This window comes from Gigantopelta aegis, chromosome 3 (assembly GCF_016097555.1).
Source record: "Gigantopelta aegis isolate Gae_Host chromosome 3, Gae_host_genome, whole genome shotgun sequence".
NCBI lineage: Eukaryota > Metazoa > Mollusca > Gastropoda > Neomphalida > Peltospiridae > Gigantopelta > Gigantopelta aegis.
This window is the reverse complement of record NC_054701.1, coordinates 56250526-56278361: the sequence shown is the minus strand read 5'-3', so window position 1 is coordinate 56278361 and position 27836 is coordinate 56250526. Positions and strand designations below refer to the sequence as shown.

Sequence of the window (27836 nt, the reverse complement as noted above, 5' to 3'; positions counted from 1 at the left end):
ATGCGGAATATCCACATAAAAGGACACGTTTCTTGTAAAGATAAAGCTATTAAGAACAGCAATAGTCTGTTATGACATCTAGTATGTCAAAATAACATAAATAGGGCAAATCCATCTCAAATATTTATGGTCACCCACGCACTTTAGTCAAGTCTCAGATTCACTTGAAATGTGTACCAAATATTCCACCCATCCACATGGGCTCTGTATTCCAAGCAGTTTTTGAGAAATGGTCATTTTGCTGACTGTCATCCTGTCTGTGCTATATTTCAAGTCGCACTATCTCAGGACATAATGTACATAGAAACATGAAGCTAGTAGTTTTTAGTAGTTACACTGGATACTTGGAGACAACTGAAGAATCTTAAAATGCCATTTTATGTTACGAGCCACCATTTTTTTTAGACACCACAAACACTATTTTACATTCAGTATTAAACACACTTATTTATTTTTCGTTTGTTTCTCTGTCAAGTCCACCTCAATGCTTTGTCAGTGCTAAAAGCATGCATAATTAAAGAATAAATTACCTAAAAAGACCTATATGGATAATGAAATCTGGTACACATAAACTACAATACCATTAGGTATAAAATGAGACAAGTTTCAGGATTTTAACAATCTACTCTCATTGTTTTCTGGATTTTTCATTGAAAAAACCTCCAAAACGATGCTTCCGATTTCATCAGGATGTTGTTCCATAATTAATCATCATATACTTGTAATATTTAAGATTTATTTACAAAAAAGTTAAATGTGTGTTGGTCTAATGAATATAAATGTTTTTGTTAAATAAAATGGAATTTTAAAGATTTTTCAGTCGTCTCTAGGTATTCAGTATGACTAATGAAAACTGACACGTCTGGTACATATCAGACCTTTATAACCTTTAGATTTAATTCCTGTACAAAATGTTAGATTTCTATCTGCATTATTTGCTCGAGTAATGAGATTTGAAACAGGATAGAAATGATGGCGGCAATTTTCTAGCTAATTTTAAACCTACTATTGTTATAAAATGACAATTTCTTTTTAAAATACTTGGAATACAGAGTGCATAATTTAGATTTATTCATGTAGATGACAGAGGCATATTTGGTCAAGTTTAAAGTGAATCTGAACCCGAAGAACGTGGGGCATTTGTTTATTTGAAATGGATTGACCCTATAGTCCGTCTCATCCTCTTACAAAAATGTTTTTTGGTTAATAATTTTGGTTTGGCTTGACGTAAGAAGAAAAGTAAAAGTCTTTTGGATATAACAAAAACAAAAATACTATTATTATGTGTAATTTGGAAAACAACTTGTTCAGAAATAGGCCTAAATAACGTGTAGTAAATTTCAAAGTATGAAAAAAAGGCGTTCCTTGTGGGATGGAGTATAAATGGTTACAATGTCTGCAGTTTATTTCACCGGATGAATCAAATAAATGTTATTAACGAAAACAAAAAGCCTGATTTAAAAATCCTTTGAAAGCAGCAGAAAACACACTAGGATAGCACTAAAGAGGGGTTAATAATCCTAAATTTTCTGGAGGAGGACCCCCATACCCCCCTCACAGGCTTCGCACATACAGCACTCACCTCATCGAGCAACGCCCTCCACACTAGTTCCATCTGATAAAATGTCGATCCCCCCCCACCCCCTTGACATACTAATTACATGCCAGCTTGGGACTGGAAAAAGAACGAAGTTCATTGATTGTATGATCCAGTGCACCTCACAGGTTTACTTATTATAAAATTGTTAACTATGAGATATATGGTTTAAATCTATTTTACTGTGTACTTTGTATTCCACAAACAAGCAAAAACATGAAATTTCTACTTTCGCTGTCACATAAGCTCCATAAAGCATCTTACAAAATATCTATGTTAAACATTGCACACTTTATTTGAAAAGGATTTCTATTCATACTTGGAAGTCATTCTAAATCATTACACTTACCATTATACACTATACAGCAGACTGGGAACGCGTTATCATTCATGGGAGCTAACTCTTAGTCCTTTTTTTCCTTTTAACCAAACAGCAATATTTTTAATACAAGATACAAATAGCCTTTATTGGAAATGAAAACATGTAATGTTGTCTACAACTTTGCAAAACATATTTTGTCTGGTTTTAACTTTTAATTTATTATAAAGTTAATCTTTAAGGCTATATCTGCTATAATTATTTAATATGACCCATCTCGTGATCAGTTTCGGAATCGTTTTCTTCAGTGGCACAGTACTACAGATGCATACATGTTTATTGCTATGCATGGCTAAAATGCCTACATGGATTTTTTTTCTCGGGTAGATTGTGCACACACGTGGATCTTATTTCTCTTCTTGTTTTCTTTTTTTTTGTAAAAATGTGACAATTGTGAACTGGAATGACTGTTAATTAAGGTGTAAAAGTTTTGTTTTGTTTGCATTTGTCTGTATTTTCCTTTTGTTTAAATACAAATAACCGAAAAAAATAATTACTGTAATTTTAAAAATGCGGGAAAAGTGTTTTTAGACTGGTTTTAACATTCTTAATATCAACAAGGCTGATCTACTTTGCGTTTATATACACGAAAGCAGGTGAATTATTTATTTTGAAATTATATATAATTATTGATAATTCTATAAAAATATGTTGATACTTGAGTGAACATTGAAAATGGAATTGAACTTTAATTTGTTAAAAACACCGACAACATGACAACTTCCTAAGCATACTTGAGCAAAATACCAAGTGTGCCAAATCACAGGACGCGCTGATACCCCGGACTCGGTTGTATATCAAGTTAATTTTTAACATATTGGATCCAATTTTATGAAAATAATTTTGTAAAACATTTTTAAAAACACATCTCTAGTCTACTAATGCCTTTTAGATCTACAAGATTTGATCATGCATGTATATTTTTTATATTTAAAGAATCAAAATTTGTGAATGGTGCATACAATCGGCTGAAATAAATCTGTTGCTGAAGAATTTACAAAACAACAAAAGCTGCAATAAAAATACTTTTATACCTCATGTATTATGTGCAGATGTTTTAAAGTCAGGGAACATTTTGACAGATTTTCTTTTTTTTAATTTTCATTAGTGACAGTCTCTAATCATTTGAAAAATTTATTAACAACTACTATTGGAATTTTATAATTGTATCTTGATCTCAAAAACTTGCATAACATATTGCGATGTGATACTGAACAAAATATTGCCTGGAATGCGTCATACTTTGTTTTTGGCACATATTGGTCCCCTCGAAACCACAATTTGTAGATATGTACCAATACTCATCATGCTTTTAAGTAGAATAAGAAGAACACATCTCTATGACTGTGTTTTGTATTTTGAGTTATTTCTGTATTTCAAGCCGTAAGGATTATTTCTCCTGAGCAGTGTTTCTGTTGGATCGGTCTCATCGGGGTTGTCATAGATACTTGTGATTATTCCTCCTTCATCAGCACGTTTTTGTGCAGCTTTTCTAACATACCTCGCCAGCTTCTTTCCTCGGTACCTAAAAAAATATAAAAATTTGAACTCTGATAACTGAAACTTTGGTCTCTTAAAAACATCAAACTGATGCACTGGCCTGGTGCTTATAAAACTTTTAGTCTAGATTTCTGAAACTATAAAACAATAATTAAAATGTATGGAGGTGCGTCATTAAAAAAAAAAAAAAATATTTCTTTCATTTTTGTTGCTACACCATCTCTGTCACATTATCATATCATGTAGACTAAACGAAACCTTACCCAAATCCTTTTTTGTCCCTAGGATGCTGACCCTCGTTTCCAAGGGCATCGGCTATTCCTGTCACCGTGGTTCCCAGACCTTCTCCTTCTCTCCAGCCCTGATGCTCGAGAATCTTTCGCCCAATTCCCTTCGTGTGCTTCTCAAACTTGCCGATACCTGCTGAAAACCGGTCTGTGTCCTCTGTCCCATCTCGCCGACGCTGTTCCTGACGCAGAGTCAGGTAATCTCGCGCGTCTTTGTCACCGGCGCCGTCTTCGTAGTAACCACTCATGTCCACATTAAGATCATCAGCAGTCTGTTCATCAAAATCTACAAAACCAAAGCAAAATATTCAATACACTTATGAAAATCAATCTGTACTTGTACTGGTACATGTACCTCATACCAAAACCGAAATATACTGTGTATTTCAATTTGGCTTCACATAAAAAAATATATATACAGTTTGTAAAAACATTGTTTGATACATAAATAAAAATAATACTCGCCCATAATGAAAAATATTATTTTGTCTACAGTTTAAACTTTTATTTTTGGGATTAAAGGGTGTGGTATGTGCTAATCTGTCTGTGGGATGGCGCATATAAAATATCCCTTGCTCCTAATTGAAAAATGTAGCAGGTTTCCTCTCTAAGACTACATGTCAAAATTACAAAATGTTTGACATCCAACAGCTGATAAATCAATGTGCTCTAGTGGTGTTGTTAAACAAATAAAACTAACTTTTACTCAGGTTGAGGATTTATCACCTATATTTCTAAACTCTGATAATCGGCATCATTTCCCACCATTCCCCAAGGGCTATGCCATTTTTTATTTCCAATTTTGGACTAAACAATTCCCAATCTGAATGTTTATTATTATTATATACTCAACATTATGTCATTTCAAACATTTACAGTTGAATCCCGTTGGCTCGAACCCTGTCGGTGCTCGAGAAAGTGTTCGACCCATCGGGTAGTTCGACCGAACCATTCGGTCAACATCGGATATTTCCGTAACATCAGTTAGAAAGTTGAATTAGATACATATTATTTTGGTAACTGCAAACTTAAAAATTTCATCAAGGTGTTATATAGCAAAATATCAGAGTGAAAGAATTTATTAGAAATTACTCCGATTGTGTGATGCTGAAGCCCATGTCGGTATTAATTAAATGTGTGGTTGCTGAAGTGATGACAGCTGAGTAACTCACCCATTGTTTTATTTAAAACTGGTCTTGTATACATGTTCAGAGTAAGGCTTCATGCTGAGGCCATTTTGTGCACTAATTGTTTGAATGGTATCACTGTTCATCGAACAGGTACGGTAACACTAGCTGTACTTGAAAGATCATTACCGATAGCCGCTTAACACAAAACATGACAGGTATGGTAAAGAAAGGATTGCATGGCTATTGTTGCGATTCATCTATAACTCGTTCCACCTAAATAATTAATCCGACAACCAACAGCGCAAGCGCAGCAATTTTTGGTCCTTTTCAGTGGTTTTCCATTTGATATTTGATGGATGACCAAGTCGAGGGAAATATAGCTAATAACACAGACAGGACCGATAATTTAGTTTGAGCGAAGGCTTATAGTCGACCCTGGACGTGTTCAACCCACCATCAGTTAATATAAGGGTTTACCAAACAAAAAACTCGGGACTTTGTTTTTGGTTCGAGTGTTGCGGTGTGATTGACCCTTTCGAGTACTTTGAATTATGACATGCCTCATCTGTATTCTTTATTGCAGACAGTGTCACATTTGTCAACTATATATCGTAGAAAGTCGATACCTCCTTCCTGCTGATGCCAGTACTGAGCATCAGTGTAGAACACGAGTCCGCTGCCTCCCTTCTCCCACTTGAGCTCAATGTCTTCCTCAAACAGCCGTTCTTTGTTCCTCTCCTGGTTCGCTGGGTCGCTGTCCACAGCCTCGTGTCTCTCCCACTCCTCACACGTGTCGTTGTCCTACAGTAAACATATTAGTTAAATTTGACCCCAAAAATGTAGAAAACACAAGATGTGAAATGGTTAAAATATATGCAAAATGGATAAAAATTTCATTTTGAAAGAGTACATGATTACAAGCACACAAAAAGTGTTAGTAGTAGTTTTATCACTACGACTTTAAACAGTCATTATAATTGGTTAATTTAATGTTTTGTTTATTAAAGTCTCAAATGACATTTAAATTTTAATTGATAAAATAGCACAATCCCAACATAAAACATACATGTATCATCATCTAGCCCAAACAGCCTTCTTAGACTTGTAAATAAAACATTCAGATTGTAATACATATAGCTAAAATAAAATATTACTTATTAAATACTGTAAAACTAAAAGTATACAAAACTTAATAATAATTTCGTTACCAGATAAAAATTTATAAATCTACCAATATCACTAACAAAAGTAACATTTAGTTACCAGTACATGTAGTTTTATATTTTGGAAAGTAGGCTGTTTGAGAAAAGTATAGCGCTATAGCTATATATGTGCAGAAGTCTATTTAACTGAACTCATTCAAAGTAAGTGGCAGTGGCAGCCACAAATTACAGGCAACTATTTACTAGTACTAGTGCACGATAGGCCCCAGGATTTTAAAATTTATGGGGAATACTTTTTCGATTCCATGCCATGCGATCATCAGAAACCATTCATTGGGATGTTTTTCAGTAATCATGGTTTTGGTGGATTATGCTACATAATAATGGGTAATGGACTTTCAATTCTATGACCTGCTACCAGAAATGATTGTTTCTGTTAATTCAGAGGCCTGACAACGATACTCACATTTCCTGTCTGTGCAGTGTATTGCAACTTGATTAATTTCTCCTCAATGTTTTCAGCCATTAGTTTCCTTGTGTGTTTCTTATCTCTCTTTCTCTTTAATCGAGCTTTCTTCGTATTAACTACAGAATTTTCACCACTGTTTTCACCATCAGCTGTCTTACTGTCATAGCTGTTTCTCTGCTTGCAGTTCTTGGTATTTGTATCTGTAACACTACCCTGACCACCTTCATCATTATGATCATCATCAGACACTGCAGCAGTGTCAATGAGATGACCTGAACCAGTTGTAGCAAAATGTTCAACTTCCTCACTACTGTCTACATATTCAATGTCAGCCCCATAGTCAAATGGAACGTTTCCATATTTACGTTGAGACCTTGTTTTGGGAAAAGAAAGACCAAGTTTTCTTATCACAGATGAAGGAAGTCTACATTGCTTAATGAAGTTCAAAAACACCAGTGTCGGTGTTCCAACATTTCCATTAGGCATAACATCAGGAGGGTGTAGCTCCTGTAATGTTAACAGGTCTTTCTCAGTAAACTCTTGTCTGTCAGGTGGTACAGTTTTCTGTTCATCCCTAGTTTTAAAGGAATCACTGACTGAATCTGGAAAATAAATAAATAAATGAAAACACAAACACACTTTAAAAAAAATAAAAAATAACAGATTGTGTTTTACTTGTCTACTTATTTTTTTATAAAAAATTTCAATAGGAATTCAGTCTTTTATTTCCTCATTAACAGTACACTTAGCTAAACATTTAGTATTCTTTATATATGTAATTTAAAATTACCGACAGTTTGGGCTTCTACAAACATCAAAATGCTATTGAATATACAATGACACTAATATTCTAAACAAGAAAATGTATTTAATATATATTTCTAGTTGTTAAAAAGGCGACATTAATCAATCAGAAATATATTACAACGGCAGCAAATTCAAGTCTCTTTTGCAACTTTTTTTTTTTTTTCGTCAGGGTGAGAATAATGTGAACGCAAATTATTAAAATTATTACCATTTGAAGAAACGCGTATTTTTGTGATACAACAATAACTGGATATTGAATCTCCCTTTTTGTCAAGCCAATGTTTTCGATGATACAGTTTCATTAACGATTTTAGATGAAGTTCGTCTAACTTTATAACACAACAAAACGTTTTTTTCACCGGAGGATTGATTGTGTTGTTTTGTGCAATTTGTGTTTCTGGTCGATGTCTGTAATGAAAACACTTAAATTTTCCACTTTCTATAAATTGTGAAAAATAATTCCTCAAATCTGCCGAATGGTATATTTCAGGTATATTGTTGATAATTGCGTGTGTAATTTCTCTACTTCCTTCTTCTGTTGCCATTTTGCCGTTGACTGGTTAATGGTTCAACTTTTAAAAGTGTACGTATGGCGTAACTTCAAATATAGAACTAGTGTATAAGAAAAAGAAAGAAAATCCCTGCTTGATAAAGCTATTTTTAGCACGAGGATATCTCATAATGTTTCACAGGTAAAAATCACTTTAAAGGCAATGTGATAATTCAAAAAAAGTTCAATAAATAATTCCAATTGTTAACTTTTATTTAATTATCATTCATACCGCATATAAATCTATATTTAATTATGAACTATATATTTGTTATAGATAATTTATATTCATTATTATATTGTAGTGCAGTGCTTCCACTACGTTAAAATACACTCGTCCATTAACTGACGTCAAATATCATATAATCTAGAAATTAGTCATATATTATCTGTTGTGTTTGTCGCTCTCTCTTTCTCTATTTTTTTGGGGGGGGGGGGGGGTTGAATGAAGAAAAAAAAATCCAGTAACTTAATAACGAAATGTCTGGACTGTAATACAAAAAGTATTTAATAATAAATTAGAACCATTTACGTCCACATACATTCATGCATGTTTTTCTAAGAATGTGAATTACATTGGCGTAACCAGGATTTTATATTGGGGGACACATCGAGGGGGATCATTCACTCTATGAGTTATGAAGCGACAGTCAAATGTCAAGAGGTGTTGGGGGCATGACCCAATGTTTTGTTTGTGTAATGTACAAGTAAAATATAATTTATGATAATAAACCAAAACCCCAGCAGATGTATAACTTTCATATCTAGACTTTAGGAATAATAACATTTAAAAGTACAATAGGCTATATCACAGTTACCACTGCCATATTTTGCTAGTTTTACATTTATTTGTGATAAATGACTACACATTAATCAATTCCACACATAATCTTTGCATAAATAATTCGGGAATATTATACATGTAGGCGTACGGGCGCCCATTTTTGTAGGGGCAGGCTGATTTTTGCCCGAATTAAATAAAAATGTTAAATTGGATAACATTTATTCAAACATCTATATAGGGTTGCAAACGAATCGCTACGCATTGTTATATTGTGTGGGTAGAATGATGGACATATACGGTGAAAAGGTGAAAAGGCAAATTAATTTTACCCGAATATTTCTATCTTTTTCCCCCCCAACGTTTTTGTCTGAATTTGAGGATTTGGACCAGCTCGGGGTGGGGTGGGGGGGGGGGGGGGGGGGAACCCTGTTTCGTACATTTATGGGAAAACAGAAATTGTGTTTTCACGCCGTGTAAAGAAAAACCTGGCAAGCTGATTGTCGGTAACTAGATAGGGCCGTCGGAAGCAGATGACTTGCACAAAGACAGCAAACTTGTCGGCAACTAATGTTATTGAATTTATGGAGTGTTTGCCTCGATTTTGACGTGTCCATACCAATTTCGTCTAAACATTCTCCAATTAAAAAATTAAAAAACAAAGAATTTTACTATTTTAAATATAAATTATTTGGTTGTAATTTTTTGAGGACATATATGTATAGTTTGCAAAAGTTAATAAATAATTTTGGCGAAAAGCTGTCGTGTTACATAATTTTGAGAATACCTTTAATATTTTCCACGGCAGTGGATTATGAATTGCAGATATATATGATCGATCGTCATATCCGTAGTTCAGAGGTCAGCCGTTAATAATGGATTAAGTATTGGAACGGTAGATTTATATTAAAAAAAATATATAGGCCTATATTTACTTACTTATACAATGTACTTGCTTATTTACAAACCTACTTATACCTTATTTATTTATTTATTTATTTATTTATTTATTTATTTATTTATTTATTTATTTATTTATTTATTTATTTATTTATTTATTTATATTTTATTTTATTTTATTTTATTTTATTTTACATTTTTTTTACATTTTTTTAAGTTGGTTGTTTTATGGACACGATCCGTAAACGAAACTAATAAAAAGAAAGTAGTAGCATTAGTCATGACAGGGAATCACTCACTACCTCGCTGACTTGTTTTCCCGGCACGCAAACTTTATGAATGGTGTTATGGTTAAATCGCGCAGTGTGCCATTCAGACGCAGTGCAGAAAAAGAAGTTACATCAATAGGTAAGGTTGCCTAAACGTATTATTAAATGTTTTTGATGTTGTTTGCCAACAGCGAGGATTGTTACTACCGTATTTATCCCAGTTAACGCTAATAACCCCACTCAGGTGAAGACAGTAAGTGAAATACAACAATTTGAACATTATTAAAAGTTAAATTGAATTATACAAACTAATAATAATAATACGACGACAATGACCATAACAACTAACATTCTAGAAAAGGTGAAATGAAATAAAATTATTTTGTATGCACCCATTGGTGAGAACATCATTTATTATAAATTTATGATAACACACACCAGTAACACACAAGTGTGATATCAATTTAAAGACATACAGCTCACTGCTCTGAGGTAGCAACCACCAAGCTAAGGGCTACAACTCTAAACATCTTTTATCATTTTGATAAAACGTGACCCCGAATACCTACATGGAGATTCCGGTTGTACGAACATTAACAACTGAATTAATTGTCAAAAATCGGTAGTGTTCGTAAACAAGGATGATGAATGAATTACTTTGCGTGACTCTAGCACCTTAGATGCAAATCGAAAGTGATGAAATTATTTTTTCAAATATAGGTTATCAATTTGTAACCCTTTATCAGCCATTAACACCATTTATATGGATATAATATTATGTGCAATATTTTAAAGAACCAATTTATGTCGCTAATATAAATTTAAACCACAGTAACTAAAATAATTGATTTATTAAAGTAATTACGATTGACGGGGATTTTTATACCTAGGGACATAACTTTTGAAATTCTCACCACTAATTCTGAGATTGTTTCTTTCATTGTTTACAAAAGAATCTCAAACTTGCATACATATTGCTATTATAAACAATACTGATTGATGCCAAAAATAAATTAAAAATAAATTGCAAAAAGCATTTAATGAGCATAAATCATTTTAAGTCTAGATTTTGCCACATATTTAACTAAATACAGTTATGGGCCAAATGTTTTCAGTGTTACAGTTATAAACCAAAAGTATAAATGTAATACATAGTCATGCTAACACTTATGGCAGGAACAACATATGTACTGTGGCCAGAATTAATGATGGTTAATGGGTTTTAAAGCTAATGTCTCCTATTAATTTAAAGCATAATAAAAAATGCACTTTCAATGCTTTCTGTATGTCATATTAAAAATATTCTCCACCAAATAGTTGTTTACCTACCCTTGGGCACCTTTTGATATATTTAGTTTTTATTACATACCCTCAAATTATTATCTGGCAGAAAGTTTGCTACCTTTGGCAGGGGTTGAAAGAATTTGTCATCTAATTTTCAGCTGTCTCCATAAAATAATATAATTAATCACTTTTGGCATCTAGCAATTTAGAGCAAAAGTTAAACTAGTTACCACTGGGAATAAGCATCATACTGTATATTATTTTGTTTTGTTTTACCTGTAATATCTTTTCATCAGGACTTCCTTCTTCCTCCATGAATGATTAAATAAAAATAACACTGTAATTATTTTTGTTTTATTCCAATATATAATAACAAATGTGTTTTATATCAGTATGTGGGGCAAACTACCTGAAACAGTTGGTTTGAAATCATGATTACAACATACTAAAGATAAAAGGAACTGGCTCTTAACCTCAGCCTCTACATAGTATCTACATTTGTACAGGCCTTTTGGAACGGTATTTGAAATGGGTAGGTGGGGTGGGAGGGTACAGTCTCTAGTGAGGGATACAAGCTAGATTTTCATCTTTATATCATCTTTATTTATATAGAGTACTGAGTAGGGAAAATTTACAATATATACTGACACACAATGAAAACGCAAAAACAACTTTTCATTGCAAATAACGACAAACTATTAATGAATTGATGGATTATGTAATATGACATTAATGACTGGTATTCATGAGATACATTCACATGGAAACATGGCCAGTTATCATCAGTAATCAAGTTGCATTCGTAATCGAAAAGTTCAACCCCCCCCCCCTTCCCCCCAATATCAAGGTCAGTATCTGGTGTGTCCACCATTGGCCCGTGAGCATGCGTGAAGACGACGGGGGCAGGATTGGCACAAACATCTCAAATAAGCCACAGAATGTTCCTCAACTCCTCCTGCAATGCCTGTGGTGGTTGGCGGTGACGTACACGACGTCCTAACTCATCCCACATGTGTTCAATTGGGTTCAAATCCGGTGAAACGGCGGGCCAGTTCATAACGGTGATACCGGCTTGTTGCAGGAATGCCTGGATAATTCTTGCAGTATGTGGACAGGCATTGTCTTGTTGAAACAGAAGGAGACCTCCTGGTCTTCGGTGACAGCGCAAAAGTTGCTAGAGAACTGGTCTTAGAATAATGTCAACATAACGTTGGGCTGTAAGGGCATTGTGGAAAATGATGAAATCACTCCTGAAATCACAGTTGATTGCCCCCCATACCATCAGATAACCACCGCCAAACCGATCATGTTCCCTCACACATCCGTCAGCGTACCGTTCATGGAGTCTTCTGTACACACGTGGTCTTCCATCGGCAAAGGAGACAGAGAAACGGGACTCATCTGAGAAAACAATGCTCTGGTAAAAGGCTGGTGGATGATTACCATTCTGGAGAGCAAACTGTAGTCTCGCAGAATGATGTCGCGGTGTCATGATGTTACCGTTGTACGGGTGTCTGCATCTGAGTCCAGCCGTTCTGAGTCGACGGATGACCATCATTGGATGGATATGCCTTCCATGACATCCTATCGTGTTGCTTGCTGTCATTGGCGCAGTTCTGAACCAGTCACGGAGGTGGTGTCGTCGAATCTGCCGATCTTGGCGTGGGGTCGTAACGGGACGTTGACCAGGTCAACGTCGATCACGGACACTCCCTGTCTGTTGATGACGTTCAACAAGTCGTCCAATAGTTGATGGATGGACTCTGAAGGTCCTAGCAACTTGGCTTTGTGAAGTCCCCCCTTGAATCATGCCCAACGCTCGCTCCCTTTGTTCTTCTCCGAGTCGTGGCATTCTTAATGTGACGAGGAATATGACACCGTTACGTGACTTTTTTGTGTCCATATACTGGCATTTCATGTGCATTGCATGCAGCATGATTGAGCATGTAGTGAACGCATTTCACACCATTTTGTGTGTTTCTGCTATTGTATGTGTAACGAGAAAAAACCCAGGATTAAAACCCAGACAAAAGTACCAATCAATGGCTTCCTCTCATAAATTGTTATTTTAAGTCCAATAAATATATTTTTTATTAATCACAACAAAATAGTAAAAAATATCTGTTTTGCGTTTTCATTGTGTGTCAGTATATATTTTCGTCCTCAAGTGAAAGAGGGAGAACAAGCCCCTAGCCCTGCCCTGCCCCCCCCCCCCCCCCCCCCAGTTCCTACAGGTCTAATTATTTTTTATAAATAAATACAAAGACTACATAATGATATTGTCGATAGGACATATTAGTTGTAAAGTGATTGTCAATATGTGAAAACATTATAATATTTTCCAACATTTCTGTTTCTGTGCCTGGCTGTGGACAATTTCGGCAGATGGGTAACATCATACATGTTTTCTTAATAATTAAAAATACATGGTTTAACCAAACACATTAAAACTTGGAGGATAGCTAGTTCAGATAACAAAAATAATTGTGCTAATTTTTGTTTTTTGTTAAATTATTATATCATGCTTTGGTGACAAGGGGATGCTTGTTTTGCAAATTTGCAAAATATCCACTGATGTGTCATGTTTACATCTGTGCTGAACAAGATTTATGATGAAATATTATAACATTTTGAGTGTTTTTCTTCTAATTAGGTCCATTTGCTTCAGTTTACATTAAAAATTAAAAAAGTTATAAAAAATTATGTTTGAAAAATGCTTGTATGTTATCCGAGGTGATAATAGGGTTGCTATAGCCATACAATATATCCAATGAAAGAAACACAATCAAAATCTATATATAGCTTTGTTACGTATAAGTTTGTGATGCATACTTTACCAAAAAGTGCAAAGATCAAAAAGTGGTTTTAGTTGGAAAAGATGTTTAATTTTATTTTAAACCTGTTTTGCTGTTTGTTCTTTTTGTGTGTTTTTTTAAGATAAGAAATAGAATACAGTAAAGTACACTTATAACGAACATGCTTAGAATGAACTGATCGCGAAGTCCCATTTTATTGCCCTATACATTAATAACCAACTTGTACAAATGTTCATTATAAGAGTACTTTACTGTAGTACATTCATATCCATTGGATATTATTTATCTTATATCTCATTTAAAAACATATCAATGTCACTTTCACTCATACGTTTAAGATAAATGTTGTTTAATGGCCATTAATGAATGTAGTACTTATTCTATATTTCCAATATTCACCACACCGGGTATGCAGGTACATGGTTGTAGTCCAGACTGACACTCTGGGGGGGGGGGGGGGGTGTGTCTTATGGGACAAAGTTCCCCTGTCCCCCTGCCAAAAAAATGAGAGACTCTGACTGTACAGGGAACATTTTGTTTGGTATCACGTCGTAATTCGCTATGCAAGTTTCAGATATCACTACACAATTTTAAAACATTAAACAGTAGTTGCTAATAAATTTTAATCTACTATAAATATTGCTAATCAAGATTTTGAAAACATAATGTTCCCTGGATGGAAATTGCACCTTTTGGAATATTTTTAACTGCACAAAAAAAAAAAAATATATATATATATATTCTTGATTATTTTAAACTCTTCTCAATCATAACACAAAATGTGGAAAAGTAAAATGTATTTGGGCCTATGTTTACACTTAGTGAACTTGAATTGTATGTATTGATACATTAGTATTCTTTACCTTTTTTATCAGCAGTATGTTACACCCTTTCACATTAGACCTACAATCCTAGCAGGATCCAGATACCCATGGTTTACTTTTTCACTTCCTAACTGTTTCCAAAGTGGAAGTAAAACCCTTATGTTAAACAGTTTTAAAAAACTAATTACACAGACTATCACAAAGAGAAGAGATAACACAGACACAAATTAATGCATGCCTTCTTGCTATGGTACACTTAAGAGGTTGTGGCAAAATGCCAAACACAAGTGCCTAGATAGATGTCGTATGTCGGCAGAGGAGTTGTTTCATACTGCAATTTGACAAAAGTGTAGAAAGCCAATTAAAACTCCGTAAGAACCCATTCTGTTGTATTGTGAGGAATTTTGTGATGCTAGTACACATGTAAGTAAAACGTTAAAGTGAATTACGTGTATTGGTTTCTTACACACTAATTAACAGTTTTTAATGGTCATGTTTTAAATTTTATTTGATGACTAGATCTATTTTATTTTTGTCAGTGTATAAATAGTACTTATATACATGCATACACATGAGACTTTATAGTTTGTAGGAGCATGTACATAGTAACCTTATTATATGTATTATTTGAATGATTGTTTGCTGGAGTACATTATTTTAGTAAATTATAGTAGTACATTATTACACATTAAATCAGTTTAAATGCATCAATATGGATCATTGCATATTATTTCTCAATCACTTCTAGGGGGGCATAGCTACATTCATTAAGGAGGGCATCGCCCACTCTAGACTTCCACATGTTGCCACTCATCCCAATATTGAATCTTTGGGCGTGTCTATACATGGCCTTAATTATAATTTTAATATATTTAATTTTTATGTACATCCGGGTGCCAGTTATGCTAAAATAAATGTTGATGATTATTCAAAAATTATTGGTAACAGTAATTTGGATGTAATAATTACAGGTGATTTTAATAGTCATAATTCTGTTTGGGGCTCGAAAGTTACGATTGCTTCAGGCCAAATACTTGAAAATTTAATGGATAGTAATGATTTGGTCTTTTTAAATGATGGCACCCCGACTTTTCTCTCAGATGCTTATCACACTTGGTCATGTCTAGACGTCACCCTTATTTCAAGGGGCATGGCAGCTAAGTGTGAGTGGGAGGTGCTCAATGAATTTGGTTGTGACCACCTCCCTGTTAAAACCGTTTTTAATAAAAACTGTCTTTGGGAAGAACCCAATAAACAAAAACATAATTGGAATTTTAGTAAAGCTGATTGGCCACGTTTTGAGAGTATGTGTGCCGATATTAATCCTGAGCAGATTATAAATACTAATATTGATATTTTTAATGATAAATTAATTAAAACTATAATTGATATTGCTTTAAAAACTATACCGGTAAGAGGGAAAAAAGGTAGAATAAACTCGGTCCCTTGATGAGTTGAATTTACTTAAAAAAGAAAGAAAGAAATTAAGAAATAAACTTAAAAAAGATAAAAATGAGGAAAATATAAATAAATTTAAGAATGCTAAATATAAACTTGTCCATACGATAGCTAAGGAAAAAAAGGCCTCATGGGAGAAATTTGTCAGCTCTATTGGCAAAGGCACGACTGGTGGGGAGGTCTGGTCTAGGATCAAAAGAATTCAGGGGAAACCGGGCAGTTTTTCTAATATTTTAAAAAATAGTAAAATATATACAATAAATCAGGATAAAGTAAATATTCTGGGAGCAATATTTAAAAAAAATTCTGCAACTGCTAATTTTTCTAAAATATTTCAAAAACGTAAAATATTTATGGAACAATATAATAAAATTCCCCTGAATTCTAAGTTCCGTGAAAGCGGGAACGATTATGACACTCCATTTACACTCCAAGAATTGCTCAAAGCTTTTCAGCATCGTAAATTTATTTATTTATTTTTTAAACATATGCCTACCAATATACAACTTTTCTTGGAGTTGTTTAATTTAATTTGGAAACAAGGGTACCTCCCCCTCAATTGGAAGCACACAGAAGTGTTTGCTCTCCCAAAGAGGGGAAAGGACCTTACGGGTCCAAAAAATTACCGTCCGATTTCATTGACATCCAGTGTCTGCAAGACCATGGAGTATATGGTTAATATTCGTCTTACCCACTTCCTGGAGCTCAATAAATTATTTACTGAGTTTAGAAAAAAACACTCTACCACTGACCATCTTGTTCGTTTACAGACCGAGGTAAAAAACGCCTTTAGGAGGAAACACAAGGTGGCCGGTGTCTTCGTGGACATGGTCTGGAGGCACGGATTGTTACAAAAAATATATAAAATGGGTGTAAGAGGATCTATGTTTAATTTTATTGATAGATTTATAAATAATAGAAGATCCTGTCTCCTTGACTCGGATGACCCTGTTTCTCTGTCTCGGATGACCCTGTCTCCGACTCAGATGGCCCTGTACCATTAACTCTGATGATCCTGTTTCCCTGACTTGGGTAACCCTGTCTCCGACTTGGATGGCCCTGTACCCTTAACTCTGATGACCCTGTCTCCCTGACTCTGATGATCCTGTTTTCCTGACTTGGGTGACCCTGTCTTCGACTTGGATGGCCCTGTGTCCTTAACTCTGATGACCCTGTCTCCCTGACTCTGATGATCCTGTTTCCCTGACTTGGGTGACCCTGTCTCCGACTCGGATGGCCCTGTACCCTTAACTCTGATGACCCTGTCTCCCTGACTTGGATGACCCTGTCTCCCTCACTCGGATGACCCTGTATCCCTCTCTCGGATGATCCTGTCTCCCTCACTCGGATGGCCCTAACTTGGATGACCCTGTCTCCCTGACTCGGATGGCCCTGTCTCCCTGACTCTGATGATCCTGTCTCCCTGACTCGGATGACCCTGTTTCTCTGTCTCGGTTGACCCTGTCTCCGACTCGGATGGCCCTGTACCCTTAACTCTGATGACCCTGTCTCCCTGACTCGGATGACCCTGTCTCCCTGACTCTGATGTTCCTGTTTCCCTGACTTGGGTGACCCTGTCTCCGACTTGGATGGCCATGTGTCCTTAACTCTGATGACCCTGTCTCCCTGACTCTGATGATCCTGTTTCCCTGACTTGGGTGACCCTGTCTCCGACTCGGATGGCCCTGTACCCTTAACTCTGATGACCCTGTCTCCCTGACTTGGATGACCCTGTCTCCCTCACTCAGATGACCCTGTCTCCCTCTCTCGGATGACCCTGTCTCCCTCACTCAGATGGCCCTAACTTGGATGACCCTATCTCCCTGACTCGGATGGCCCTGTCTCCCTGACTCGGATGGCCCTTTCTTCCTCACTCGGATGGCCCTGTCTCCCTCACTTGGATGGCCCTGTCTCCCTCACTCGGATGGTCCTGTCTCCCTCACTCTGATGACCCTGCCTCCCTGATTCAGATGACCCTGTCTCACTAACTCTGATGACCCTGTCTCACTAACTCTGATGACCCTGTCTCCCTGACTCGGATGGCCCTGTCTCACTAAGTCTGATGACCCTGTCTCCCTGACTCCCTGACTCTGATGACCCTGTCTCCCTGACTCTGATGACCCTGTCTCCCTGACTCTGATGACCCTGTCTCTCTGACTTGGGTGACCCTGTCTCTGACTCGGATGGCCCTGTATCCTTAACTCTGATGACCCTGTCTCCCTCACTCAGATGACCCTGTCTCCCTCACTCGGATGGCCCTGTCTCCCTCACTCGGATGGCCCTGTCTCCCTTACTTAGATGGCCCTGTCTCCTCTCATTCCTCTCTATGTCTGTATCAAAATGACCATATGTTTGACATCCAGTAGCCGATGATTAATAAATCAATGTGCTCTAGTGGTGTCATTAAACAAAAACAAACTTATGTGTATTTCTATTATTGTGGACTGCTGTTCACTGTTTATATTGTTATTTATTTTTAGAAGTCTGCTTGATAAGAAAGTGTTCCTCGGGTTATATTGTTACTTATATTTAGACATCTACTTGATAAGAAAGTCTCCCTCAGGTTATAAAACAGGTCGGCAGACCAGGTGACTTCTTGTACTTGTGTTTCCAACACCACTACTGAAATAATGGCTTAATGCCCAAAGGTCAGATACTGAAAGTGAGCTGATAAGAACATTTTAACTACTACATGTACAGTACACGAACCAACCATAATTGCGTCTAGACGGCGACTCCGACCAAGCTAGACAGCGTCTAGACTAGTTGGGGAAAAAATTGAAAAATTTCTATTAGACAGTTGATTGGTGGTCACTGCGAACGTGCACGAGGTACTTGATTTGAGCCTCTGACCTTTTTCTTGTTGTCAATTGCCGCTATATTGTTGTTACTCTACGCTATGAATTAAAAAAACAAAATTATATATTTATTTCACGTGGGTTTTTTTTCTTCAAAATCGCGATATACGTGTTTACAAGGCATTCGCACTACATTGAAAATAATAACTAAATAATACATTTATACTGACCATTAACCCTTATAAATCGTTTAAAGGGAAACGATTACAATAAGCAAACAATAAAAAGGAGTGTATGGAGAAGGGAGAGTTCTTTGGTTTACTAACAAAAGTGAAATCGAGGGGAAAGGGGGAAAAGAAAGAATAAGCTTGGTTTTGCGTATGTGATATTTGGCAGAGCAGGAAAGTTCATTTCATTTGTGAGGGGGAAGTCGAATCTGTTTTTACGTTTACTGTATTTAAAAAAATAAAATAAATAATAATGAAAACAGAAAGTGAAACCAATAAAATAAAAATGTTTTTAAAAGGATGGTGGTGGTGGTGGTGGGGGGGGAATACTGCGAGTTAGATGGGAAATTAAAAAATATATAAATATTTAAAAATAATAATGTCATGGGCAGCTATGGATGCTGTCTTATTTGTCTGAGGGGAGCAGGTTTCCAGGTCCGTAGGAACAATATCGGGGTGGGAGGGTGATTTCAGTGTCCATAGTGTGAAGACGGGACACAAAGTCATATTTTTACCTTTAACACACACACACACCGGTCCACCTCATTTCCCACAGGCCTGTGATGTCGAATCTGTTCGCCAGTGTTATAATGTTTTAAATTTTATTAATTTTTTTGTTTGGCCAATAAAATATGACATTACGTATACACTATTTGATCCACACTAAGTCTATTAGTATGTTTTATGATACTTTTCCATGTGCTGCCACAAGTTTTGGGGCAAGTAGTATATTGTAGTATTTACTTATTTTTTGTGTGTCTTCGTTAAATTTGTCAAGTCTGCTTTGAACTTGCCCCATGTCCATGTTGGTGTCCCCTACAGTGATTTTAAATTTCATATTAATCAATATATCTTTTCGACTTGACAAGATGATTGGGACGGTGCGGTTGCAAACAAACTTCATTCTGTCACACCAGTCCTGGGAGAGTGGCAGTCATCCTACAAGCGGTGCAAGAAGGATGAAGTAGTCTTGTGTCGTGCCTGCATCGGCCATACATATTTGACGCATTCATGTATTTTAAAGAAGGACCCCCCCCCCCCCCCCCCACCTCAGTGTGAACATTGTCAGTGTACACTGACTGTGCGCCACATTTTGGTCGAGTGTTGTCATCTCAAGCCGACAGTCTATATGTGGCGACAGAAATGTTTTAGGTTCTTTTAAACTCCATCCAGAATTAATTGTAAAGTTTTTAAAACACTTCTATACAAAGTTATACTTACCTTGATTTATGTATTATATTGTACTTTTCCCCCACAGTTCCTTACACAGTGGTTTTACGTAAATATATAAATAATGTTTTCATATACATGTTTGTTGTACTTACCATTTGTGACACCCAATAGCCGATGTGTATTTTTGTGCTGGGGCGTCGTTAAACATTCATTCATTCATTCATTAAATTCGTTAAATTGGTCAATAATAATAAAATGTGCCTACAAAACTATGTTTCATTGTATGTTCATCGCCGAATCTACCAATGATCCCAACTATCGCTAATCGTTGGTCCTTTCCTCTGCGAGCTGCTTTGTTAAATAAATGTGTGTTGCCGTGATTTCCAAAAGGCACATGGATACAGGTTTTATCTGTAGCTGTTTTTGTTGCAGATATATTCTCTCTAGCACCCATTTATCTTTTCATCCACTAACTATACCAATATTACCTGTAAACGTGTACCGTCGATTTGACCAACGATCACAACGATCGCGGGTTACATGTTGTTTACGAACTTTGTTAAATAAATGTGTGTTGGCGTGATTTCCAAAAAGAACTTCGGTACAGGGGCTGTTTGTATTACAGCTATATATATTTTTTCTTTTTCTAGGACTGTCGTTGTTGATATCTCTCTCTACTGTTGTTTGTTTTTTGTGTATGTATAAAAAAAATTTCAATGTTAATCCATACAATTTGATTTGGGGAAAATATTCCGTTTTTTTTTTATTACTATTTTTTTTTATGTCAAAAATATTTATATGCTAATTTTATCCATTCAATTTGATTTGGGAAAACACCCCATAATGAAATATGCCTTTTTTTTTCCCACCAGTAGCCATACCTGAACACTAGTATGTGTTTATACCGCCAACTTTACAAACGATCGCCGGTCTGTGATATGCTTAGTTACATAAATGTGTTTACGTGATTTGCAAAAGGAACCTAGGTTACAGGTTTTATCTGGAGCTGTTTATTTTGCATGTGTATTCTCCACTAGTTGTACCAATATCATTATACATGTATGTTTACCGCCGATTTGACCAACGATCACGAGTCGTTTCGTCTGCGAGCTGCTTTGTTAATATGTAAATGTGTGTTGGCGTGATTTCCAAAAGGAACTTTAATATAGGTTGTATCTAGTGCTAGTGCTGTTATTGTTGCGGACACAGTATAGTTAATTGATTCATACAATTTTATTTTGGGAAAACTTCTTAAGATTTATTTCATCCACGCTAAATCTTTTACTGGTTTATAATATTTTGATTTATTTTCTTCTTTTTTTCAGGCGTTACAATAAGTACAAAAACTAAATAATAAAAGACTACGAAGAAGAATCTGGTATATTTTGGATAAAATTCCATGTCAGTCCCATTTTTATCCAACGTTATATTACTATCAATGGAATAAATGTTAATATCCTAAAAGGTACCGACATAATAGTCCTCATTCTCCCACTTTTCCAGTTACTCTGTTCAAAAGGCCGGAAATGTGACATTTTAACACCTGAAATTCAAACGTTTCTCCAGGCAGCATGTTCAGACTGTGAAATACATTTATTTTCATCTCCCAGGCCAATGAACCGATACCATGCCCCCCACCCACTCTACCCCTTTCAAATACACCTCGCAGTCATTGTTATAGGATATATCCCCCCCACCCCACCCCCCAAAAAATCTAAATATCTCCACTTCAATTTTATTATTTATAAATATGCCCTCCCCCCCCAATGTTAGTACATACCCATGCCTTAGTAGTTGGAACGAGACATAATCCCACTGGCGGGGATCGACCACGATTCTAGACTTAAATGAATGCATCCGAGCAAGGCACAAGACAACTTCATCCTTCCTGCACCAGCAGTAAGAGGACTGCCACTATTCCAAGATTGGATTGGCAAAATGAAGCTTGTTCGTGACCGCACAGTCCTTGCAATATCGAAGCAACAGATAAAAAAAAAAATAACAACAAACAAACAAACCAAAAAACAACAACAATTTTTTTTTTTTTAAACCCGTATTCGAAATCCAGTTGACAAACTTGTTTTTATGTCATAGTCTGCATCTGCACATGCACATGTATGCAGGTGTTCATGTGTATTGCATCGCAACCAGGTGTACGTACATGTGTTCTTACCATCTCTCCATACAGACCACCAAAGCAAGTACAAAGCTACACAGCCAAGAGCCATACAACCATATTGCGTAATGTGTATTCAGTTCAAAGAGCGTGCATGTTCATGTAAAGTACGTAATTCTGCAGTATTGTTCTGCTGGCTAACGCTTGGTTCCTGTGTTAATGGTTATATAGTAGGAGAGGAAGGGGAAATGCGATGGACTGAAATATGCAATACATTTAGTCTCATTCAATCAAACAAGTGTACACTAGATTAAAAGTTTAAAGGGTTCACTGAAAATAAAACTACAGACAGTGGTCTCAAATTTTGTTCGTCATTAAGAACCAAAATTGTTCTGAATGTGTAATTTAAATATGACTTGACCTGACTGAAATTTTAAACGGAGTGCTTTCATAATCGGGTTAGGTCAGGTCATAGGGTTTAACGTGCACATTCAGAGCAAGCTGTTTTAGCGCATGCCTGTCATGGGCACAGGTGCCAGCCACAGCTGGCTCCTCAGTCCAGGACAGGAAAGGGCTGGGGTGGGTGGGAGAGGAGACTGTCTGCACTGGCAGGTGTAAGAGAGTAGCACATCCAATCGGTAGCAGGTGGAGGTGGTTTTGGTGCTATGGCATTTGGAATATCCCGTAGGATTAAGCCAAATTGAATGTAGGAAATTCGACGCATTTTTGAACGGTCCGCCTAAATAGAAATGGGGAGCTATATATATTTTTGAACTTAGTATGCCGAGAGTAGCTCGTTACTGGGAACTAGTTGGTGTTGAGATGTCTCCCAAGGTTGCCCATAGTGGCCCTTAAAAGGGCCTGATCTGTTCAGAAAAGGAAATATTCACTTCGTTTCACACACACACACACACACACACACACACACACACACACACACACCGATTGCCACATTCAGTAAAAATTGTAGGCATTAGGACAAATATTGTTAAAATTGCAACTGATTCAAAATTGTAAGTACAAAAATGCTAAATAAATTTAACAATAAAAGTGTACACAATATTTCAACTCAATATCTTGAGGCATCGGTTGAGTGCTCGCTTGCGGTACTTGGGTCGCAAGATCAAACCACATCGGTGTATCCATTCACCTGATTGGGTTTTTTCTCATTCCAACTAGTGCACCACATCTGGTCAAAGGCTGACATATGTGTTTTCCTGTCTGTGGGAAAGAGCACAAAAAAGATCCCTTGCTACATTAGAAAAAAACCTGTTGTGGGGTTTCCTCTGATGACAACGTGGTGTTTGACATCCAATAGCATATGATCAATGTATTCTAGTGGCGTCATTAAACAATATACTTTAACTTCTAACAATATAAAGTACAGATAAATGTTCATAAAAGGTAAATTTTTAAAGAACACCACAGTAAAAACTAGTAATATAAACAAATATTATGTACTGGCTTCGGTGGCGTCGTGGTTAGGCCATCGGTCTACAGGCTGGTAGGTACTGGGTTTGGATCCCAGTTGAGGCATGGGATTTTTAATCCAGATGCCGACTCCAAACCCTGAGTGAGTGCTCCACAAGACTCAATGGGTAGGTGTAAACCACTTGCACCGACCAGTGATCCATAACTGGTTCAACAAAGGCCATGGTTTGTGCTATCCTGTCTGTGGGAAGCGCAAATAAAAGATCCCTTACTGCCTATCGTAAAAAAAGAGTAGCCTATGTGGCGCTAGTGGGTTTCCTGTAAAAAAAAAAATAGTGTCAGAATGACCATATGTTTGACGTCCAATAGCCGATAAGATAAAACAATCAATGTGCTCTAGTGGCGTCGTTAAATAAAACAAACAAACTTTATAAATATTATGTTGTAACACGAAAATAACTGCGATTTGGCTGAGATGATAAAATGTTCTCAATTTCATGTCGGCTTTTTCTTTGACCTACAAGCCCAAATCAAAACTAAAACAATGTCTATTTCTCAAGCAGCTTGTGCGTCTTGTATCAGGGACAGTTCTAACAGATTGTCTGGGTCACCATAATGGATTAAGTACTAGCCAGTGCGCTGTTCGACGATTAGTCTTTGCAATAATTATTATCTTTTGGATATAAATTAATAAATTAATTGTGCTAAATAATACTAACTACAGTTTTAGGGGTGATTTTTAAAAGTCAATACAATAATTTGAATAAACAAAATCATGGGCTCCGTTTGTTTTGATGTTTGATCTCCCCGAGCAGTATGGTCTAATCGTGTGTGTGTGTGTGTGTGTGTGTGTGTGTGTGTGTGTGTGTGTGTGTGTGTGTGTGTGTGTGTGTGATCAGATGACGCCACACTGTTGCAGCATGCCACCTTCATTGTATGTGACAATCGGTTGAATCGACCGTTGCCAAGTATGCAAATTGGGCCAGTTGTTCAAAAATTAATCACTGTGTAACCATTAGTTAAGAGAAATTATTAAAACCAAATATTAAATGACTTCAAAGAACAATTAAAAAATATATTAAAATTTGACTTAGAACACAATAATAAAAAATATATTAGGTAGGCCTCTGCGAAGCTTCGTATAATCGATTTACCACAATCTAATTAAAATTAGCTCTACTGCATGGTCTCACCAGTAGATCTAACTGCAATGCATGGAATCCCATGTCCAGGTGACATTTCATCTACAAATAACAATTTAAATATCGACCAATTACACTTCACCTTTTATAACGTTATTCGGGAGCATACAAATTCTAAAAATATCGGTTGAGACTATTTATGCAATAGGCGAACTTGTTGGTCTATTTCAACATTGAAAAAATAGGGGGAAAAGTGCAGTAATAAACTCTGGATTGTATACTAGCAGAAACAGATTTTATGTCTATACCATCACATTTTTTGTTTGTTTTTTCATCTTGAAACAAATTTTATATAAAATTTTATATTGAAATTAGTTTCCGGCATACTTCGTAATTCACCCGAATCATTTTGTATACCCTCAGCATAATCTCGAATGTTTTCAAATTCTTTTCAAGTCAATGGCATGATTTTGCAAGTAAGGTTTTGATTGGTTGAATGAAAGGTCAACTGGACATGAGCTCCAACGCGCTGTTGTTGTAATAGTGGAGCTAATTTTAATTAGATTGGGATTTACTAGTGATGTTTAATTCTCCACATGTATCAGTATTTAAAATTTAATAAAATATGCCTCTCCTTCCCCTAAAAACCCCCCAACAAAATCCCTAACTTACATAGACCTTGATCACAGCTCCATTTCCCCCTTATCGTTACATTAAAGGGACATTCTTGAGGTTGCTGCAAGTTTTAACATAGACTTTTTAACGAGTGTAATTACATATCAAATATATTTTTCTGCATATAAAATATTAGTGGCTGTATATTAAATGTGTTTCTGATCGTTCTAATATTTGTACTAGGTTAAATTTCACTTTATTTCCTGAAACGTATTTTTTCTTACGTACGAAATTATTTAAAGACGAAATCCAGTTTGGGCTTTTTACAAATATTAAGACGATCAGAAACACATTGAATATACAGACACTGATATTCTAAACGAGAAAATATATTTAATATGAAAGTTTAATCGTAGAAATATTTTGTTAGAAACATCTTATAATGCAGCAAAGTCGGGAATGTCCCTTTAAAAAAAGACAGTCGTACAACTACTAATCAATGTTACATGTCTGTCCACAAATTATTTATTTATGTATTTATTTATTTACTGATTTATTTATCTTATTTTATTTATTATTTTATTTTCACTATCATTTATATCAGATACATACAACTTCACTTGAAATAATAGCAGATATTTACGAAGTTTTAAAACATATATGAGCTGTTAAACCTACAACTTAGCATGACGTTAGAAACTGAGTAAACGTGGCTGTTTGCGTTGTTTGTTTTGGAGAATTTAGAAGATGACATCTTCTTCTCTACATGAAGATCAGCTTGAAGTAAACATATATCTGTATGTACAATAGTGTTTGGTTACTACTTTGTATTTTGTATTTTGTACCTGAGAACATTGGTCGAGATCGTTAGAGATACCATCAGTACTTTGATACACATTTACAAGCATAGGGAGAAGTCCTATATACCGGGTATATCGATATGGTATGCAAGTATCACACGATTTTATAACGTACATGATTATACATAACAAAGTTCATCAACTTTTCCAAAGTGGTAGACCCATGCAACCCGATACGATCCTAATTTGATCTTTGGTCTAACTTATGAATATTGTATATAACTTCAGGCCCGTAGCCAGCATGATTAATGATTAGCTTGGTAGGGGGATTGAAATTTCATGTAAACGGAACTCATCAAATGCGAGCGCAGATGGCGCGGAGCCGGGGGGGGGGGGGGGGGGGGGGGGGGGAATGTTTCCCCATATATATATATATATATATATATATATATATATATGTACATGTATATATAACCCCTTGCCAAACAATGAGATGACGCCGGTTATTTGGGGACAAGGACTTTTATATGTAAAATCCGAATTTTGTTTTCATTTGAGCGGAACTCTCAATCCTGCGTGGGTGGATTGTCTGGTACCCCGATCCCCCCCTGGCTACGGGCCTGACATGGAACTTAATATGTTTGCTTCAAACATTCAAACGAAGTATCTTATGACTGGTACCTTATGACTGCGCATAATAAACCCTCATGAGTTTATAATAAAGAGACCATCCTGAGTTTGTAGCTATATTATCAAGCTGTCGGCTAGTCTAATATGTTATAGGCTAAATAAAACTTACATCTTTCTTAGGTTAAATAATCTTGCTTTGAATTTAAATAGCTGTATATGCAATACAGTTACATTTCTGACCATTCTTAGGTCGGTAGCAACCGAGACGTCGGAGGGGGGGACTATAGCCCCACTTTTATAAACCCGGTTTAAAATATGGCTTTTGGCCCCCCCCCCCCCCCCCCCCATTTACAGATTGTGCTCCCTCCCCTTCCCCAACTTCAGATATCGTTCCTACAGGCCTGATTCTAATGTTTTATAGACCATAGCTCAAATTTCATATGTATCGTTTAATTTTATTCCAAATAACGAATTTTTTTAAAAATAACTTGGTAAAAAGAAATCCCGACAAGAATCCTGAATGTAATCTGTATAATGCTTTATAAATATTTAAATCATGTTAAATACAATAAATATCTGCATATATACACGCGCGCACACATTAATATTATTTTAGCCTATATCCGATATTTATTGCGTACGAATCCGAACCGATGGTTTGTCGGGCGTTAACCAAATATTTTTTATTTC

General features: G+C 36.0%; 2 protein-coding genes across 2 annotated transcripts in view; one reads left to right on the top strand and one right to left on the bottom strand.

Moving 5' to 3' along the window:
- Positions 1-2988: 2988 nt before the first annotated feature.
- LOC121390892 (G patch domain-containing protein 3-like) lies at positions 2989-7877 on the bottom strand. Its single transcript, XM_041522759.1, has 5 exons — positions 7541-7877; positions 6523-7127; positions 5520-5694; positions 3740-4049; positions 2989-3501 (listed from the first exon to the last, which is right to left on the bottom strand). Exons 1-5 carry the CDS (start codon positions 7875-7877, stop codon positions 3315-3317), a joined length of 1614 nt encoding a protein of 537 aa, XP_041378693.1. The 3' UTR covers positions 2989-3314.
- Positions 7878-9850: 1973 nt separating this feature from the next.
- Positions 9851-27836, top strand: part of LOC121368287 (unconventional myosin-Ic-like) — a 133273-nt gene continuing 115287 nt past the window's right edge. The window contains exon 1 of the mRNA XM_041492950.1: positions 9851-9971. The gene's annotated coding sequence lies outside the window, so the exon portion shown is untranslated. The remainder of the gene's footprint in view (positions 9972-27836) is intronic.

Excerpts from the sequence above, each read along its gene's own strand:
- LOC121390892 (XM_041522759.1), bottom strand. The coding sequence starts at position 7,877 with ATGGCAACAGAAGAAGGAAGTAGAGAAATTACACACGCAATTATCAAC. Across the intron at positions 7,128-7,540 it reads AATACGCGTTTCTTCAAATG|ATTCAGTCAGTGATTCCTTT; the intron begins GTAATAATTTTA and ends TTTATTTTCCAG. Across the intron at positions 3,502-3,739 it reads AGGGACAAAAAAGGATTTGG|GTACCGAGGAAAGAAGCTGG; the intron begins GTAAGGTTTCGT and ends ATATTTTTTTAG.